Genomic DNA, 20973 nt, shown 5'->3' with positions numbered 1-20973 from the left:
TTTTGTTTACATTGCCCTCACTTATTTTGTGGTTGTGCAATTTCATAAGACACGGACTTTGAAATCCACAATGAAGAAAAATAACTGGTCCAAATATATTTATTGTCAAGGAAATGAGTCAATATTCTTACTCTGGACTCAACACTTGATGTCTTGTTACAGTAGTTTTGCTTTGCGCTTGTAAATCCCAAATTGCCATATATGGTCAACACTGTACATGTTAAACGTCCTACTGAACATGTATTCAGCACTTTTGCAACGGGACAATATTACTTTTGGACTCTAGCGGACTAACAATCGAGGCTGCCTATAAGCCTGAAGTGGCTGTTGAATGCAAAACCTGTCGTCTACTGCCATCTAGTGGAGAAACGTGGAAATGGCCACAGCTGGAACGCCAAAACCGAAGCTTCTTTAACTTGTACAATATTTACATGATGTATGTTTTTTTTCGGTACTGAAATTATGAATGACTTATGATGATTTGATTTGCTTCACTGTGATAAGTAAAATACTGTTATGAATAAAGCAGCAATAAGAAAATTAGATCCTGCTTAATTAAATTCTTGGCTAGACTGTGACAACCATTGATTTAGAGCAGGGGTGAGGAAACTACGGTTTGCAAGCCACTTGTGGTCCATCAGGAATTTTTATCTGGCCTGTCAAATGAAAGTGGTCAACATAGTTTTTATACATATATATCGTAATCAAAGTACTACTAATGGAAACATGGTTCCAAGTTTGTCCTTATTCTCCCTTTGTGTGTACAACAAAAATACTACTGCTAAACTAAATATCAAATTTACTACTTAAAAACAGATATACTCTATTGGTTTGCTTTCCTTTTGAATAGTATAGAAATAGTACTACAGTGATACTATAAAACTGCTTAAGAAATATTACAAGACTAACACTACATTAATGCTTTGTACAGTATTGTTACAAAAATACTACAATGGAAATACTTCAAAACAGCTACAGAAATACTAATACTCCAACAATACAAAAATATTACAAGAGAAATACTGCAGCAATACACATACAGTAATACTAAAAATCTGCCATGGAAATACTACAAAATATTACACAAATAAAAGTACATTGCAGCACGGTGGCGCAGTGGTTAGCGCGTGTGCGGCACAGTTCTAAGGTCTTGGGAACCTCCTGTGTGGGTTCAAATCCAGCTACCGGACTTCCTGTGCGGAGTTTGTATGTTCTCCCCGTGCTCGCGTGGGTTTTCCTCCGGGCACTCCGGTTTCCTCCCACATTCCAAAGACATGCATTTCAGCTGGATCGGCCGGTCCAAATTGTCCCTAGGTGTGAATGAGCGAGCGAGTTGTCTGTCCCAGTGTGCCCTGCGATTGGCTGGCAACCAGTTCAGGGTGTCCCCTGCCCACTGCCCGATGATTGCTGGGATGGGCTCCAGCACTCCCGCGACCCTACTGAGGATAAGCGGTGCAGCTAATGAGATGAGATGAGAAGTACATTGGTATAGCAAAACCACGATAGAAATACAAACGTGACTGCAGAAATACTATAAAAAAATACTACAGTAACACTATAAAACTAATCAAATTTACTTTTTAAAACGGGTAATAAAGATATTTTTTGCTTTGTGAGCATTTCAAAACCAATTTTATAAAACTGATATATTTAAAAACAAAGAAATATAACATGTAGATATCTCCGGGTTTATAAATATTTGAGTCCACGTCTGCTTTATCTTGTGATTGTCTTTGTGCTCCAACAATCGCATTACATTTCCGTTTTGGTTAAAGTTTGCCTTTTGCGATTTTTAACAAGCAAATGATGATATTGTCTATATTCTGGAGACAAATTGCATTTCTACTAATCTAATGATTTCAAAAGGTCGGCATAGATAACAAGATTTTCTGACGTCTTGCTGCAACACGTACCCCAATAAACCAAAAACCATGCTAAAAAATAATACAAAAACTGTGCGGTTTGGTCACTTTGAGTCTCTGTAGTTTGTTTTCAGTTGCAGTAAACAATACATCAATATCTAGGTGTCAAGTTATACACACTGCCCCTTTAATAAAAAGAAGGAATACAAAATGATACAATTGCAATTATTTACATGAATAAATCAGTCCGAAGATGTATTTTATCTTTATAATAAGTTCATTCGTCTTGATTTTTCTGCAAATGAAATGAACAAAGTCAAGACCGATGTGCTTTTGCATGAGTGAATAAGCAGGGTTGGGTAGGGTTACTTTAACTTGATTACTTTCAATTACTTTTGGATTACTCCAATACCAAATATGCTAATAAAAGACAAAATAAACTAAATATGAATCAAATGATGACTCACAACACGTGGTAAGCTTTCTCTCGTGGCTTTGATCTCTTTGATCTCCGGCAAAACTAACATAAAATGCGACAGAAACAAAATGAAAATAATTCCAAACAGCTTGCCAACATCATTTTTGCCGCTCCATGTATTCCGTTACTCCCCAAGCCTGCACAAAATTTAGTCATTTTATTCATATTTGGTTTCTATTTTATTAGCATATTTGGTATTGAAGTAATCCAAAAGTAATTGAAAGTAATCAAGTTCAAGTAACCCTACCCAATCCTATGAATAAGCTAATTACCTTCATCTGCCTGTATATCCAGTCCAAAAAATAGGTGGCATTGCTATAAACCCCTGGTTTGTTCAGGTCAGTGCAACTTTCAGGCCAGATGTTGTCCCCGACCAACCACCAATGGCCGTCCCTCTGAGACACCACAGGACCACCGCTGTCCGTCTGGAAGACAAACACTGTCAAAATCCAATCCAAGCGTATTTCATACAAATGTCTAAATTTGAATACAGACGCTGCCCGACCAACGAAAGCGTTCCAGACGATCGTTCGTAAGTTGAATTTGCTCGTAAGTCGCTTCAGTGCTATATTTTGTATGGAACGTATGTTTAAGGCTTGTATAAGTGACCTTTATTTTTTAGACTAAAAAAAATAAATATTTTATAAAATGATATGCCCTATAAAGATTAAAAAAAAAAGAGTAACTTACTTTTGGAAAATACGCTTCAAGAGGTCCTCCAAAAGTTAGGCAACTTCCTCCTCCGTGGTAAAAAGTGGCCGGAAAAAAGCGTTCCGACCACTTTCTCAACCGCATCAAGCTTTCTTATTCCATTTTAAAAGAAACAGCTCACCTCTTTTTTACACTTTACAACACAGGTGTCAAACAGGCGGCCCGCAGGCCAGATCAGGCCCGCTAAAGGATTGAATCCGGCCCGCGAGACAACACTCAGAGAAGCGCAAGAGAAAAACATGCTGCAGGTTGACTTGATGTTGTCAAAGCCAGGTGTCTCGAACAAAGACACTGTACTTGTGTATCTCTCTCTCTCTCTCTCTGTGTCTTTTTAACTTCTTTTGCTCTAACTTCCTTTTTTCCTTTTCTCTCTTTTCTCTTTCTCTCTTCCTACCCTTCGCGCTTTCTTTTCCCTTTTCTGTCTTTCTATTTCTCTTTGGATTTCTTTCTTCCTCTCCCTTTCATTTCCCCCTCTCTCACGACTTTTTATCTCTTGTTTCTCACGCTCTCTCCCTCTCTTCTTTTTCTTTCTTTGTCCTGCCCTCTCTCATTTTCCTTCCCTCTTTCTCTTATTTCTTTATCTCTCTTTTCTTTCTCTTTAATCTACTAGTCCGGCCCCCGACAGAATGTTTGTTCTATCGTGTGGCCCCCGAGTTCAAATGAGTTTGACACCCCTGCTTTACAACAACCAATATTGAATGGATGCACGATGTATCAAACCAGTGATTTTTACCCACTGTGCCGCGACACACTAGTGTGCCATGACAAATCGTCAGGTGTGCCGTGAGAAATTATCCAATGTCACTTTTTAAAATGTAAAATTTTATAAAACATTTATGAATCATTTTCTGCAAATATGATGTCATTGTCAAGTGTCTGTGCTGTAAAAACAGGGGGTATTATAAATCATATTGTAAATAAACATACTGCTCAGGGCAGCACGGCGGCGCAGTGGTTAGCGCGTGTGCGGCACAGTTCTAAGGTCTCGGGAACCTCCTGTGTGGGTTCAAATCCAGCTACCGGACTTCCTGTGCGGAGTTTGTATGTTCTCCCCGTGCTTGCGTGGGTTTCCCCCGGGCACTCCGGTTTCCTCCGGGCACTCCGGTTTCTTCCCACTTTCCAAAGACATGCATTTCAGATTTCAGGTTGATTGGCCAGTCCAAATTGTCCCTATGTGTGAATGAGCGAGCGAGTTGTCTGTCCCTGTGTGCCCTGTGATTGGCTGGCAACCAGTTCAGGGTGTCCCCTGCCAACTGCCCGATGATTGCTGGGATGGGCTCCAGCACCCCCGCGACCCTACTGAGGATAAGCGGTGCAGCTAATGAGATGAGACATACTGCTCAGTGTCATTTTATAACATTTTTGGTTAGTGGTGTGCCGCGAAATCTTTCCGATGTAAAAAACATGCCCTGGCTCAAAAAAGGTTGAAAAACACTGTATTAAACAATAAAAATGTCAAAGTTCTTAGCACGCTGGCGATAGTATAGACATAGACAGTATAGAATGTTTATAGACGAACTAGGAAGAGGAAGCAGAATTTTTTTTTTTTCTTCGGGTGGATGCTGGCTGACCTCTCACAGCGCCACCACGTGGCGGAAAGAAGCACTACATTAATGTCTTGTGCTCGGAAAAAGGTGCACACCATACAAAATCTAACTTACAGCAATGTCTGGATAAAAAAAATGTTCGTATCTACCGTTTTTCGTAAGTCTAATGGTCGTAAGTAGGGGAGCGTCTGTAATACACAGTGTCCCTTTAAATAACCTCCAGTGCATAAAAAGCAACTGCATTCCCTACTTTGCATGCATCCAATCCAGTCTGCAGCCGTTTGGCGCACACCATTCCTTTGGATATTTGTCCATAGTAAGTTGTTGAGCTGTTGCAGGTGGCTGCATCCATGAGGGACACCTGAGACTCCACCAAATATGGAGCATCTGAAGGAACAATATGTACGGTTAAGGTTAGACAACAAACTACACGTGTCTTATATAGCATCTTCAAAAAAAGGCAACTTGCGTAATTCCTCACCCCCGTCGACTGACACTCTGTATCCTGTAGTCCAGCCACTGAGGGGAGCTGAAATGTTGAGACCAACATTTGGGAGGCACACAGGACCGACATTACTGGAGGCTGATGAAGCAAATCCAAACAGAAAATTAAAAATGATTCATCCAACAAATTTAGTTTAATGTTCTTATTCTTTTTTGGTGCAACAAAACACATGAGGGCCTAAATGGTGTCCGGGTTAAAGCCAATGGTCCGTTTGCATACTGCTTGCAGCAAATGCAGGAAACGAAAATATTTGCTACTCAAAAATGCGTTTAATGATGCAAACAAATCAAAGTCATGATTCTCTTTCATTTATTCGTCATTTTTCTCAAATTTGAAAGCAAAGTTCTTCATATTAACCCAAATTACGCAGACAATCAAACGATAGATAATGTATGTAGCGCCTCTTATTGGCAAAAACAATTATTGATAAAATAAAAAATCGTTTTCATAAAATAAACCATATAAATATGAATAAAAAAAATAATCATAGGTCTCAAAAAGTATGTTCATTTTATAAAACATAAGCCTCACCTGGAGGTGGCTGACATAATAGTGTCATTTTGCTGCTATGGTTACCTCAAAAACCCTTGCAAAAAAGGCTTGGAGGGGAAAAAAATGAAAAGAAATATTTGCCGTTTGTTCACTTTGAATTTTTAGTTTGTATTCTTCCTCGTGCTTCGTAGCACTTGTTTTCGGTTGCACGACACAATACGGTGAGGTCGAGTGGTCAAACGACTTCCTGCCTTATTTTGCGCAAACAATATTCCAAATGAGACTGGTAATTACAAAACAACATCCCAAAAATGGGTTCTTTTGGTTGGAAATACCTTTTGGGATGTTCGTTTGCAAAAATAGAAATAAGAATTTAAGATTTTGTTAAGAAAAATAGTAACAATGAGTTAAATAAAACATTGATTCCATAAAACAAAGATTGCAACTAAATAATTTGATTTGAAAGCTTAAAGATGAAAATATTTGGATAATGAATACAAATAATGATTTTTTGCATTTGGAAATCACAAAAATGTGATTAATAGGGCAAAACAAGCCGCCTAAAATTTATTATTTTGTTTAAAACGACCCCTCGAAAGTGGTTGTTTTTGCCCAAAAGAACAGTTGAAATTAAAAAAACTTGAAAATTAGACCCATTTTATCCAAGAACTGGATTGGTCCTTTGTTCACTCATTTGCAGAGCTATCTCCAAGCGCTACCTTGCAAATATATTTTGCCTATTTTTCCTGAAGCTTTTATGTGGAGGTCCAGTGTTTAATTCTGGCTACTGCGGAGTTTGCATGTTCTCCCCATGCCTGCGTGGGTTTCCTTTGGTTTCTTACCACAAACATGCATGTCAGGTTAATTGGCCGGTCCAAATTGTCCCTGGGTGTCTGTCTCTGTGTGCCCTGTGACTGGCTGGCAACCAGTTAAGGGTGTCCCCCGCCCACGGCCCGAAGATAGCTGGGATGGGTACCAGGACCCCCCGCAATCCCACTGAGGATAAGCGGTGCAGATCATGGATGGATATACTGAATATATAATTGGTGACTCCAAATTATCCCAAGGTGTGAATGAGCGAGAGAGTTGTTCGTCTCTGTGTCTCCAAGGACTGGCTGGCAACAGTTCAGGGTATCCCATGCTCGCTGCCTGAAGACTTTAGATTTACTGCGGTGCAGATAATGGATGGATGAAGTCTTTATTACGTGTTTATCAGGAGTGCCATGTCCAATCTTGTTGTCAACAATGTTCACTACCTTGTTATCAATGACAATAAAAACATTTTATTCTAATTTGGGTCTTTATTCAAAAAACAATTAAAAAAATGGGATTTTGGGGAGCTTAGAAAATTAAAGTGGCCCTCAGAGGAAAGGTTTTGGGCAACCCTTACCCAAATAAAGCAAAGATTCACTTAGATGTTCCGTACCGCTGAAATCCAGAGGCTTTTTTAGCTTCATCAAAGCGACGTCATTCCTGTAAGTAACTCGGTCGAAGCCTTCATGAGGGATGACGCGGCTCACCCTGTGAGCGGGTTTAAAAAGAACCCCCAAAGGTTCTACTAGATCCGCATACACTGACCACTGTCCAGGATTTGAGTTCCTGCACCACAAATATAGAACACAGGAGATGGTTCATGGATAAAATGCTCAACTACATCAAAGTCCAGCTTGTGAAGACTCACATGAGTGCACAATGAGCGGCTGTGAGGATCCAAAAGGGGGAAATGATTGCACCTCCACACTGGTGTGAGCCTTCTAGCTGCAGGCTTACCTGCCAGGGCCAGGACCCCGAGGAGGCCGGCTGGCCCCCCGAGTCCACGCTGGAGTTTTCTCCTCTTGTACAATCTGGGATGAGACAAATAATGCATGGTTGCCCATATGTAGGAATATTCTGGCGGGCCTCCAGTGTTTAATTGGTCCTGCTAGAGGTTAATTCAATTGTAATACTAAAAAATATAATTCTATTTTTAAACATATGTATATGCAAAGTTGTATTAGGCTTCATTATATAAAACAGTGGTTCCCAAAGTGGGTGGTACAGCACCCCTCGGGGCGGTGAGGAAGAAGAAGGCGGTAGGGGGCGGCAGTCCGAAGTCGAAGTCAGTAGTTTGAAAGTAGTGCGGTTGTGAAACTGCAAAGCACTCTGTTTTTTTCAAGGTTTTGTAGTGAGTGATGGAGTTTTGGCCAACCACAATTGTTATTGTTTGAGTTTTAAAAGCGACCAAACAGAGGCAAGCTTTAATAATAGCACAAGCCAATAAACGTGATTAGAAGTTTTCAAGCACCACACTATGCCACACCCATTGTGTGAGCTCATTGACTGTCATCGCGGACTCAGTAAACATAGTCCCAGAGTCAACAAACGAGAATGAAACAAAGCTTAAACCGAAGAAGGGCGGTACATCACTTGTTTGGACCTATTTTGGTTTTGACGAAGTGTACGTGGAACAGAAGAAAACGCCCATCGCAGAATTTACTTTTGCGTATTCGCTAGGTCCAGCACCTTAAAAATGATCACAGCATGTACAAAGGAATACAAGTAAAATAAGAAGAAGGTGCAGCTACAAATGGACTGGGAGGTAAACAAACCTCTATCGAAGCAGCATTTGCGACCTTCACGCCGTACGAAAAAAGTTCGCAAAGGTACAAAGAAATAACCAATGCTGTGACTAAAAATGTCGAATTATGTGCAACCCCAAAACTGAGGTAACACTTTTTATACATGCAAGTAAATACGTGAAATGTTATAATAAGAGTAATAAATAGTTGTAGCAGTAGTGCTAATAAGTTAGCAGGAATGGTGGGTTTGAATTAATTACTTGGGGGTGATGGGGGGGCGCTAGGAGTACACTGGGGAGCCAAGGGGGCGCCAGCCTGCAAAATTTTGGTAACCATTAATATAAAGAATCGTAAACGCCATGCTGTGTATTTGTGTATGCAAAGTATCTCTGTCAAAACAACACAAGGATGACATTGAGTTGATGCGGTAATGGTCCCATTCCGCCCCTCCTGTACTGTGATTAGATGGCTTCGTAAAATGGGACATTCACAAGTGGCACGTTTTCCACAAATTAAACATTCATCAACTCTGCAACCAGAAAACAAGGTTTAGCACCAAGAGTTTTGCGCAGAAATCCTGCCTAACACCTAGTCGTACTGCTGGTGTTTTCAACAAAAAAATCGCGGCACTGCCATTACAAACAATTAGAAAAATTCGCTCGGAGCGGGAAAACGCTTTGGTGGACACAGGCCCTAACTTTAGCCCGAAAGTTGTGCATTACAATAACCTCCTGTATACCATTGAAGAAGAATCAGCATACTACCATAGCAACAATCAGAAAAAGCAGCGCTAATTAATACTGTAATTTACCAAATCACCGTTATAGCTATAACATTAAATTAAATTTAGAACTCATATTGGTAACTTGGTCTGTTAACTCGCTGATATGATACCGTAAAATATGAATGCATCGGCGAGGAGCAGATTTTCTATTGCATTAAACCATACTTTGTGGGGGTTCCATACCTGTACATCGCAGGGTCACCACAGTGTTGTTCGGGCAATGATTGCTGTGAAATGTAAAAAAAAAACCCAATATAGATGGAATGAAGTTACCAGTAGTTAGTTTTGAAATTTTGTATTCTCAAAACCTGGGAGCAAGCTGTTGCACGATAGGGACGAGAGGGTCTGGGTTGGATTTCACCGTCCAGAATGAGTCGTCTTCATGTTCCTCCTGATGGCCTGATGTGATTCTTGTGCTCCTGTCAGAGCAATCAATCAAACTTCATTTAAACAACACCATTCATTGGAAGAGTGAAGGGGAATTATTGTTTGGTGAATGTGTTTTTTGACTCTAGCCACCTCCCAGATAGATTATATTATATGGTATAAACAGACAGACGGAGACAGACGGAGAGAGACAGAGGTAAACAGACAGACAAACAGCGAGACAGACATACACCGAAACAGAAACACACAGACACAGAAACACACACAGAAAGACAGACAGAGACAGACAGACAGACAGACAGACAGAGACAGACAGATGTAAACAGACAGACAAACAAAGAGACAGACAGACACAGAAAAAGAAACACACAGACACAGAAACACACAGAAAGACTGAGACAGAGACAGAGAGACATACAGAGACAAAAGCAGAAGGACAGACAAACACAGAGACATACAGAGACAAAAACAGAAGGACAGACTAAAACAGACAGACACAGAAACAGAGACAGACACAGAAACAGACACAAGAAACAGACAGACAGAGAAACAGAAACACAGATACAGAAACACAGACAGAGAAACAAACAGAAAGACACAGACAGAAACAGGCAGACAGACGGACAGACAGACAGAAGCAGAAGCAGACACAGACAAACAGAAACACAAATACTGAAACTGAAACAGACAGATACAGAAACAGACAGACACAGACAGATAGGTCAAAAACTTTTTTTATTTTGTTGTTGTTTGATATTAAAGAATATTCTGTTGTTCTGTGTACTATTTGTCCTTCTGTGCAAAACTTTATTATTTTGACTATAGAAGGAAATTTAAATTTAGTTTTTTTTTAAATTCCGATTCATCGACGAATCAAAAAATAATCAACTTAATCAATGATGATTAAAAATAGATGTTACCTGCAGCCCTGAATAAATGTATTTGTAAATCTCCAGACACAAACCTCATCAAAAGTCACTGTATTAAACATCTCTACTTAATGACTTTCATGATATTAGAAAAAAAACCACCAAGATATTTTTTTTAAAAAAAGGCATAGTGAGGCAAAGACAAAACAGAGGGAGAACACAAAGGGAGACTCATCCACAAGAACTTTCCACCGAAAATCAAAACAGCTCGCAGCACGGCGTTCTACCCGCTGTAACCGATGTCCCGGCAGCTTGCTTGTGCCTGTTGTGCTGTCCAACCCTCGGAACAAACGGGCCTCCACTCTTTGGTTTGACTTGAGTAGATCTGAAGCAGGAAACTGGAGCCGTGAAGCCTCACTGGGCACACAAAGAAGGCGAAACAGTTGCAAAAGATATGGAAAAAAACATCTTCATTCAGAACCAGTATTTTAGGTTTTGTTTTTTTTTCAATTTAAAGGGACAGTACGTATCATTTGATCAGTAGATGTCTCCTTATTTGACCCAAAACGAGGGCTTAAAGGATTATTGGGTATTATTTAGGGCCTCTAGGTAGAAAAATATGTTGGCTTGGAGAGGGATGGGTGCCACCGGACTGTACTTGCCCAAGACACACCACAGGAAATGGTGCCCCTACGACCGTAGTGGTTAAGGGATCCAAAACAACCAACCACTGTTAAGAAAACCTAACTCTTGTAAATAAAACACTATTGATTTGAATGATAAGCAAAAATACAGGATCAAAAAAACACGCATCTTATATACTCGTAGGTCAAGAAATTTGTGTTTATTTGACAAAACATGAAGCTCACATAGAGGCAGCTGATATGACTCATCTTGCTGCTACGGTTTCCCCCCCCAAAAAAAACTTCAGGGTAAAAAAAAAAACTGAGAAGAAAAATGATAGTTTGGTCACTTTAGTTTTGCATAATTTGTATTCTTGCTTGTGTTGTGTAGCACTCGTTTTTGGTAGCACTACACAATAGGGTGGTCCTTATTTTTCGACTTTTAAAATTTCATGCTCTGACCCCTTGAATATGTTCCAATATATACAAAACGTAATTAGGCAAAGTTTCATCAAAATCAAAGGATATTTAGAGGTCGCTCAAGGCCTCTGAAATTTTGGTATGAAAAATAAGGATTTTTCGCACATTATATCAGACCTAGTGTACAAAGTTACTTGTAACTTTTCTTGTGTTACAATTATAAGCAATGGACTGAAATTGGATGTTCTAAAACGCCGTACACATAGGGTTAAGATTTCCGTTTTTTCTCGAAAATTGCCAAAATTTTACCATTTTGGGAAATTTCAAAGTCGTTGAGCTACCTCTAAATATTATCCAAATTGTTCAAAATTGCACACAGTGTGTTTTTATCGATATAAGAACATATGCGGGGGGTCAGAGCCCAATATTTAAAAAAAAAAATTTCGACCCCCATTAAGGACCACCCTACTACACAATATTGAGACATCGAGTAGTCAAATATAATTCATTGATATGTGTATTTTTGCTTACTACTCAAAGACGGGGTGTGTCGTTTGAGGCGTCCTTAAAGAGTAGCATATTTTTGTTGTTAAGTATGTGTTAACAATGTTCAACTGAGTTCAAAAAGCCCTTGTTTTTTCCCTACCACATCCATCTGCTTTTATATTACCTTTGGCAAAGCGGTTCGGGGCGGAAAACGTTAAGTAGGAGGAATGGGGGGATGGGGCGGGGTTGTAGAGTAACTTAATGCATGTCACATGGTGTTTTTATTTGTTTGTATGTGTCAGTATAGCATGAAAATGGTGAAAGTAAGAAAAAGGCCTGTTTAAAGTGGAGTCCAAACTCCAATGAGGATGAAAAAGGAGCGTTTACTCGAGCGCATCCAAGAAATGCACATATTCGCACATGCAAGAAAAAAAGTTTAAAATTTTATACAGCTCCTTTATATTCATTTTTTAAATTATTTTTTAATCAATTCAGTTTTTTCTACCAGTAAAATGCACTAAATCAGGGGTCTCAAACTCAATTGAGTCAGGGGCCGCTGAAGCTAAGGTCCGGGTGAGGTTGGGCCAAATGGAGTTTTCCACATAAACAGCGCTGATAAATACACGTGTCCTATATTCGTCCACTAGATGTCGCTGTAACGTGCAGTACCACCAAGATTGAGTCCAAAGAAGAATACAGACTACGAGGCTGATGGTGAGCAAAAAGCAGCCTTTTTCCTCCAATTTTTATCGGACTTTTCCAAAGAAAGACAAAAAGAAAGAAAAAAGGAATACGAATGTGGGAAAAACATTCAAAAAGAGGCAAAAAATGAAGACAAGAATAAAAGGAAAAGTGCGGGAAAGGAAGCAAAAAAGGAAAATGGAGAAAAAGAAAGAAAAACAAAAAAAGAAAATGGACTCAAAAAGAAAGACCAAAACAAAGATGACAGAATGCAAAATGTTCTTTTATTTCATTTTTATTTTCCTTCTTTACTAAATTTTACTTTTTGTCTTATTCCTTTTTCATGTTTTCTTTTCTTTTTTGTCCTTTAAACCATCCGTTTTTTTCTATTCTTATTCATCTTTTCAAAAGCAATAAGGTGCATTTTGGTCACTTTTAGACCTATTTAGTCTATTTCCATTGTGCTTATAGTACTCGTTCTCGGTGGCATGACAAAATACAGTGGCATTTAGTGGGAAACTGTCCCTTAAACTCTCATATTAAGGCGGGGGCCTTAACCTATCATCCCGGGGGCTGCAATTGGACCCCGGGCCGCGAGGTGGAGACCACTGTGCTAGATAATACACACTGTACCTCAAAGACTTGAATTTTTCAAGTGTTACGATAAAGGGAGATCTGAAAATGTCTTACAACCATAATTGTGTTGAAACAAGTCCGGTTCAATTCTTGAAGGCTATTTACCACAATGAGCTTCATCTTGGCCTGCAGGACATTGCACTACCCCATCGCACCACTGGGAGTCCCACACACAGCCTGAATTACCGCCACATGCTATTCCGTGCACACATGTAGAGGAATCTGCCATACAAACGGAGCATAGACGGGTCAGGAGAGCTTTTTGTCCACTGTACAGGGGAAGAGTTCATTGGCATATATATATGTACATACATATATTTTTTTGTGGTATCTCTACTTCTGAATGTAATTCATTCCGGAAGTAGCTTTGGTACCGTAAACATTTGTAAGTAGAGATGCCTTTTGAATGTAAATGTGTTAATCCGTTCCAAGCCCCTCAAAAGTATATTTTTTTGTGGATAAATCATAAACGAGCATCAGAACATGAAACAAATACATAGTAACATTTGATTACTGCAGAATAAACATAAAATGAGAGGCACTTGATATTAAAAAACAAAGAATAAAGGAAATTGTCCCTCACCTTTAGCGGTCCCCACTTAAACTCGGCACCCCGCGTTTGTTCCGCCCCTCATTTTTCGTTCACCCGTGCAAAACATATTAGAATAAGTGTTTAAAATACATTACAAAAATATACAGTTGCAAATACATATTATACATGGGTTACACATATTTACAAAGAAAGACGGTACACCGAGAGAGTTTTCAAAGCTTTAATAATAATAATATAGCTTTGACAGGGCAGTTAATGGTAGCAACACTCGAGCGCCGCTGGCGGCCATTAGAAATATTACATAAATTGGCCGCATCACTGAATAAGCCGCATGCTTGAAAATTAGGAAAAAAAGTAGCGGCTTACAGTCCGGAATTTACGGTATATGTCACATAGCCTTATGTAATGATAGTTATATATACACTTATATACTTACAGTAATAGGCCAGGAGGATTCCCACCACCAGCAAGAGGAGCAGCAGGCAGATGACGGCAACCACACTGCACTTAATGAACTTCTGTTTAAAATCTTTTATGAAATAAATACAATGTGATCAGTGATACAGTACATTTCATTTACATTCCCTATTAAAAAACAGTTTTACTCAGCAAAAAGTAGTCTAATAAGGTATACCTTAAGTATAAATGTTTTATTTGAATAATGCAGTGAACAATAGATTTACTTATCAAATGCTATCTTTTCTGACGTTCAACAAAATTATACTGACATATTATTCTACGCTTAAACTTAAATATAAATACTAAAAAGCGGCGCTGCCACGAGCGGCTGCCTTTTCCAGCAGCTGCCCTATTGTTTTATTGTCTGCTCCTATCTTCGGTGTTTTTTTTTCCCGTTTTGACAACTACACTATGGATTACTTCTATCCTATGGACATGGGTTTTAACGCACAAGAAATGCGTGTATTCAAGGAATTTCAACTCCTTGCCCTGAAAAATTCTCGTGCCGGCGTGATGAAGGGGCCTATCGTGGAGGAAAAGCCGGAGCTAGCGAAGCGGCTAGCGGCGTTATAAGTCTTCGGTACCATCCGTAATCATGGTAAATGCGAACTCACGACCAAATAAGATCATCGAGTGCTGGTGGAAAACATCGAAGCGCACAGGGAGCGCAGTTGCTGTGTTTTGCGGAAACGTGGCTCACGTTTAGCATTCCGGACGCTAACGTGTAGCCACCCGGAGCAATCCGGCTTCAACGCCGCTAAACAGAGACACGAAAGCCGGGGGGAATCGGAGAGGAGGCGGACTTGCTAACACGAGGTGGTGTATCCCTGGATTTTCACAAAGAAAAGTTTTCCATCTGCCGCAGGGATGTCGAATTTTTGGACTGGCGTGACGCCATCCACTTCGCTACAAGCACCCCTAGGGCATCATGTTCATCTGTTATTAAACAACGGGGTAGACTGCTGGAAGTGTGAATTTCCCTACGGGGATGAATAAAGTATCTATCTATCTATCTATCTATCTATCTATCTAAAACAACTTAAAAGGACATTTTGTATTATTTAGTCTCTCCTAATGGTAATAAAATCATTCAATCATTACAAATTAAAACAGAATGAATTTGAATAAAAAGCAAAAATACATGAATTATCATATATAAATGCATTTCTTTAAATACTTATAGGTCAACAAATGTTTATTTATGTTACAAAGCATGCTGCTACGGGAAATCCTAAAAAATAAAATAAAAAAGAAAATGTCGCAAAAAGACAGAATGAGAGAAAAAAATGATCACTTTGAGTCTCTCTGTAGTTTGCATTCTTTTGTACTTTTTAGAACTCGTTTTTGGTTGCACGACATTAAACAGCGACATCTAGTGGGCAAATGATACACACTGCCCCTTTAAAGGTGCCATCTGTAACTTTAAAAATATTCGACTTCTCGACGCCATCTTCTGGCTGAAATCGTCATTGCAGCCTCTGTCGAGCTGCTGGTGTGGCGCGTGCACGTATGTGTCTCTCAAGTGCTTGTATAAACGCATCATTTTTTTTCTCTATTTTTAGGGTTCAGGTTTGGACTGTATTTGAAACACTCTTTCCCCTAGTTTGACCATTTTTGTCCTCAAATAAATAAAAAAAAAAACGACCACCACGCACGTGAAATCACTTTCCATCCTTAAAATAAATAAATAACAAGTACAATTGTTGGAAGTTAACACATCTTTGAAAAAATGTGTGTTGGTTGTGTTTTGGTGTGATGTCACTATATAACAGTTGTATACTATTAAAAACGTGTTTTTTCCAATTTAGTATAACTAAGTATTATTCAGGCCGGTCTAGGGCTGAGCTTTTTTTTTTTTTTTTTTTTGGATGATTTAGCACTTACTTTTACTCAATTTTTTTAGATTACAGTTATTTTCTACTTGTGTAATATTTTTGTGAAGCAACAACACTTTTACCCACGTAACACACTTTGGCGCTCCAGTTCGGTGCCGAAATGCGCACTTTTGCGCCATAGTTATATTATTCTGATAACTCTATCATAAAGAACCTGTTTACCAAACTATCAGTTTGCTCCAAATTAGTAAATACAAAGACATTTTTATATTATGTGTCACGCCGCTTCCTCTTTCCACCTCTACGTCGCTTACGTCGGACGTCGTTTCCGCTTTACCAACTTACTTTCTGCTTTTCGGCGAAATATTTCACTATTTACATCTAGTAATCTGCAGAATATGATTTTCTTTTCGGTGACATTTTGTTCAGTTTCATTTCGCTACACTTTGCCGAAATGCGCACTTGATTTGAGGGACTCGTTCCCAAGTAAACTCCAAGCTGCTTGCTTAAGCCGTAATGCATACTACGGCGCCAAAGTAAAGCTTCGGGTTGACTTCGGGCTTGGTCCTTCAAATCAGGTTAATCAGTCGGGTTCGGGCTTATATGCCCGCGGGTGGGGTCAGGCTGCGATTTAAGGCAGAATCTTACCTCTAATTGTACTATATTGTCAAGTACATTACCATTGGCATTAAATAACCCTAGCATTTATATTGAATTCAAACATTCACATGACATCAAGTGAATTAATAAAAGATTAATATTTCAGTATTTTGTGTGGAACTTAAGGTACCTTTTTGTTGCGGAGTGTCAAAGGTGGTTTCAGGCGGAGACTTTGGGGCCAAATGGTGGACATACTGAGGCTTCACTTCAGACCGGCTAGGAGGACGCTTCCTGTCAATGGCCACCCACTAAAGAGTCAACAGGATTATTTTTGATCTATCCAAGTATTTATTTGCTCTAGAACAGTGTTTTTCAACCAGTGTGCAAACTGCCAACCTATGTCTCAAACTTGCCGAGACCTTGTCTAGTGTGCCGCCGTAAACTGCCCATTATTGCATTTGCAAAAATAATATAAATAATATATTAATATAAAAAGTATCCCATTGTTCAGTGCCTTGGTTTTCATTCAGGTATCAACCTAGTGACCAACATTCAGTATGTGGCAGCAGTTAACAATTTTTTTCTCATTTTATATACTAATTATCTGATCATGAGGTAAGCACAGTATGTTTAATAACGTCTTTAGTTTGATTTCACTGCGAAATATGACATATTAATTAGTACAATCTTTCCAGATTTGAATTATTACTTTCACCCCAAAAAGATAGAATGTAGTAAAAACCTCAGTAGATGGAGGAAACAAATACTATAACTTCTTATGAATGTACTAATTATCCGCTTGTGAAGTTGTACGGGGAAATACATTAAATGAATCATTTCATTAGATAAAGCTTTAAACAGCTTGAGTGCACTGAAAAATAAAATAAAAATAGCCAACCAACCAAAATGAAGAGCTGGAGCAATAAAGAAGTGCAGGTGTGAAAACAGATTAGGCGCAGGTAGGTGCTATCCAGCCACTCCCCCCAAGTTAGCACCCTCTAGTGTGTGTGGGAGGGGTTGTTATGCCAGATCCTGAGAAAAATCTTGCATATAATTTTGGAGAGTTTAATCATATTTTACTAAGAATTAAAATGGAAAACATATACCTAGTAAAATAAATGTTTTGTTCCACTGGCAGATAACTGGCTTTATTTTGTGATTTGTGAAAAAATAAATGTGTGTATACGTATGTGTATGTACATTTATATTATATATATATTATATATAATGTATGCTTGTGTGTGTGTATATATGTATGTATACATGTGCATTTATGTGTTTATGTATGTGTGTGTGTAAATATGGACACATACACTATCCATATTGTCATAGTTATTAACATTATTTCCACTTAAAAACTTATTTTATGGTAGGTTTTCTTTTCTTTTCCCCTGGATGGTATGAAAGTGTAGCTAAGTGTGCTTAGGTGGGAAATGTCATACTTACGAAATTGTTTTTCAATGGAGACCCCTATGCTTACGGTCTCCTTCAATTTTTTGTACCACCATTAAAGAGAAAATGTAAATAAAAGTATTTGAAAAATAAATAAAATGAAACCTACAGCCAAATACAAAATTATAAACCAATCTAAAAATAACCTGTATTACCCCCCACAGGCACGATGACCACAAATTAAAAATAAAATAACTATACTGCCAATTAAGGTAAAATGCTAATTTAACATTAAAAAAATGGTGAAGAGAATCAATTTGTAAACGTTTTGAATGGACAGTGCGCTTCAAGATTTCTTTTTAATGCAAAGTACACTTTGGCTTAAAATGGTTTGAGAAACACTGTTCTAGAATCAATTTGGGTGTGGGGGTGCTATCAAAATATCCCCCTGGATGAGGGAATACATATTCAAAACTTGATTTACTATATAGTATTACTAGCAGTATGACATTTCATGTCGATTACTCATTCACTGCCAACAAGACAAGCACAAAACTGACCAACCATTTGCAAATAGTTGCAAAAATCTACTAAATACACTAATATCAACTACACGTAATAATCGTACATAAAATATAAATTAAATAAATACACAATGTTGGCAACAAGTAGGTTGAAGCAGAAAAAATATAGAGAAAATAATTCCCAACAGAACAAGTCTCTGTTGATAAGGCATCAAAAATAATTATTGTTATATAGAACATTACATAATAGTCTTTAAAAAAAACTTACCGGTTTGGTACTCATTTTCTATTTTCCTGAAAACGTCCGTCTGCGCCGTCTGAATATTCTGTCAAAATGGCTTCAGAGTAAATGCTGCAACTCAAAGAAAAAATAAGTATGATTATCAACAAAAATCAAACTTTCTTTAAAAAATAAAGAAGTAAGAGTCTCCTCTTATGTCACAGCGTCGGTGATCAAACGAGTGATGGCGAGCCAGAGTGGCCCCGCCTGACTTTCTCACATCTTCCGAAGTTTTCCACAACAAGCTTTGTTCACTTGTCTAAACACTCGTTGCCCTATTTGAGTGCGCAGTGCAAACACAACCCAAAACCAAGGTTTTTTTCTTTCCGATGTGATTTATTTAAGCTATATTTCATATAATTACAAAGTCATAGAAACATGCATATAAATTAACTAAAAAAATGGCGGTGACAGATTAAAAAAAATCTCAAGATATACATTCAGACATGTTTGCAACTGGCAAAGAAAACAATTCATTTTTTAATATAAAAAAATGACCAAACAGTTAATGTAGGATCAGGGGTCTGGTGTCATTCAAACCCAAGCTTGCCAGCCTGGAAACAGCCTGCTGAGGTTTTTGGGGTCCATAGCCTGTTGAATAAGCAGATTGACCTGTCCGCTCACAGAAAGCACCGTGCCTCCCTCCACGCCTTTCAGTTTCTCCTGGAGGCGCAGCAGCACTCTCTCCGCCACTTTGTTGAAACTTTGGCTGTCACTGTGGGAAATTTGGCAAAACCCAAATATTATTATTCAAATATTTGGATTGATTTTAAACATTATTCAAAACAGACACAACAAGTGTCTTCCCATCCAAACATCCAGAGTAGCGCTGCTCCAAAAGCGATACTGGCATCACCAGAAAAAAAATATACAGTATGTATATACAGACGCTCCCCTACTTCGGACTATTCGACTTCCGAAAATCGGTAGATACGAACATTTTTTTCAGGATGTGAGTTAGACTTTGTATTGTGCACCTTTTTCCGAGTACAGGAAATTACTGTAGTGCTTCTTTCCGCCACTCCCGGCGTGCGGCGCTGTGAGAGCTCATCCAGTACCCCCCCGAAGAAGAAATCAAGCTTCCTCTTACTAGTTCGTGTGTAAACATACAGTACTGTATCACCAGCGCGCTAAGAACATTGACATTTTTCTTGTTTAACATCTCGTGCATCCATTCGATTTGGTTGTTGTAAAATGTAAAGAAAAGGCGATACCCTTTCTTTTGAATTGAAAGTGGAATAAGAAAGCTTGATGCGGTTGAGAAAATAGTTGGATCGTTTTTTTTTCAGCCACTTTCTACCACAGGGGAGGAAGCGATGACGCTTAACAAGACATCGCCATACAAAGCACTGCAATCGCAGCTTCCGCGTCGGTGTCATTTTGAAGCCGACTTTATTATTCATTCATTGTTTTCCCTTTGCGTGGTCTTTCGAGTCGGACTGCCGAGAAACATGGCAAGAATTTCAAGCATTTTCAAGCACTTTACCCAAAATCCAAACATTTTACCGAGCTTGAAAACAGGACTTTAAAATTCAAGAATTTCCAGGATTTCAAGCACCTGTACGAACTCGGGTATTAGTGCAGTGATTAACCAGTTAGAGATTATGCTAACAAAAACATCGTATGATATGGGAACTGAACCCAGGTCGAGGCAGTGAGAGCGCTGCAACTTAAACACTAGACCAGATACGGAAAGGCATTCAAATTGATCTCATTGAAACATTATTTGTACTCACTGTGTCAGAAACAAACGTCGAGGGAAACAACTTTATTGTGTATGTGATGATGAATCGGGATTTGCATTTACATACATCTTTCAGGACATATTTCCTGTTTTCTCCATTCTCTAACATCTGTTACTTCCACTGTGTGTGTGTGATGATGAGATGCAACTGAATGCCTTTTTGCAATGTTGGTCAGTGATGCTTGGGATCAGTCATTGCACAGATTCCATAAGATTGTGCGTAGAAACACACACATAAGTCGAAATGTTAAAATCTAAACTTAAAATACGCTTCTATTCTATAGCTTATGAATGACCAATATTTTATGTTGACAATATCTGTGTATTATTGGTTATTGCAACATCCCTTGCAGCCTGGTCATCTTGGAAGGGGGATGACCTTATGTGCGGTCCCTTCTTAAGGTTTCTTCATTTTCCTCCTGTTGAGGTTTTTGAGTTTTTCCTTGACCTCATGTAGGTTTTAGATCAGGTGTAATAATAGTCTGTGATTTGCGATAATCTGTGGTCTGTGCAGCCCTTTGAGACTCTTTGTGATGAAGGGCTATAC

The 20973-nt window shown here is 38.8% G+C and overlaps 2 protein-coding genes across 2 annotated transcripts in view; both read right to left on the bottom strand.

Annotated features, from left to right (window-relative positions):
- Window positions 1-2027: 2027 nt before the first annotated feature.
- Window positions 2028-18685, bottom strand: LOC148358770 (transmembrane protease serine 2-like). Its single transcript, XM_088346175.1, has 13 exons — window positions 18671-18685; window positions 16677-16794; window positions 14029-14121; window positions 13145-13261; window positions 10481-10610; window positions 9246-9356; window positions 9121-9164; window positions 7277-7439; window positions 7022-7194; window positions 5080-5181; window positions 4849-4985; window positions 2613-2765; window positions 2028-2157 (listed from the first exon to the last, which is right to left on the bottom strand). The coding sequence occupies exons 1-13, from the start codon at window positions 18683-18685 to the stop codon at window positions 2140-2142; spliced, it is 1374 nt and encodes a 457-aa protein (XP_088202301.1). The 3' UTR covers window positions 2028-2139.
- Window positions 18678-20973, bottom strand: part of atm (ATM serine/threonine kinase) — a 36155-nt gene continuing 33859 nt past the window's right edge. The window contains exon 63 of the mRNA XM_088345866.1: window positions 18678-19397. Coding sequence (XP_088201992.1) covers window positions 19217-19397 — 181 coding nt within the window. The 3' untranslated portion in view covers window positions 18678-19216. The remainder of the gene's footprint in view (window positions 19398-20973) is intronic.

This window comes from Urocampus carinirostris, chromosome 10 (assembly GCF_059441175.1).
Source record: "Urocampus carinirostris isolate Australia breed hairy pipefish chromosome 10, RoL_Ucar_1.0, whole genome shotgun sequence".
Classification (NCBI taxonomy): domain Eukaryota; kingdom Metazoa; phylum Chordata; class Actinopteri; order Syngnathiformes; family Syngnathidae; genus Urocampus; species Urocampus carinirostris.
Note: the sequence above shows the minus strand (reverse complement) of the source record. Positions and strands in the feature narration are given on the sequence as shown.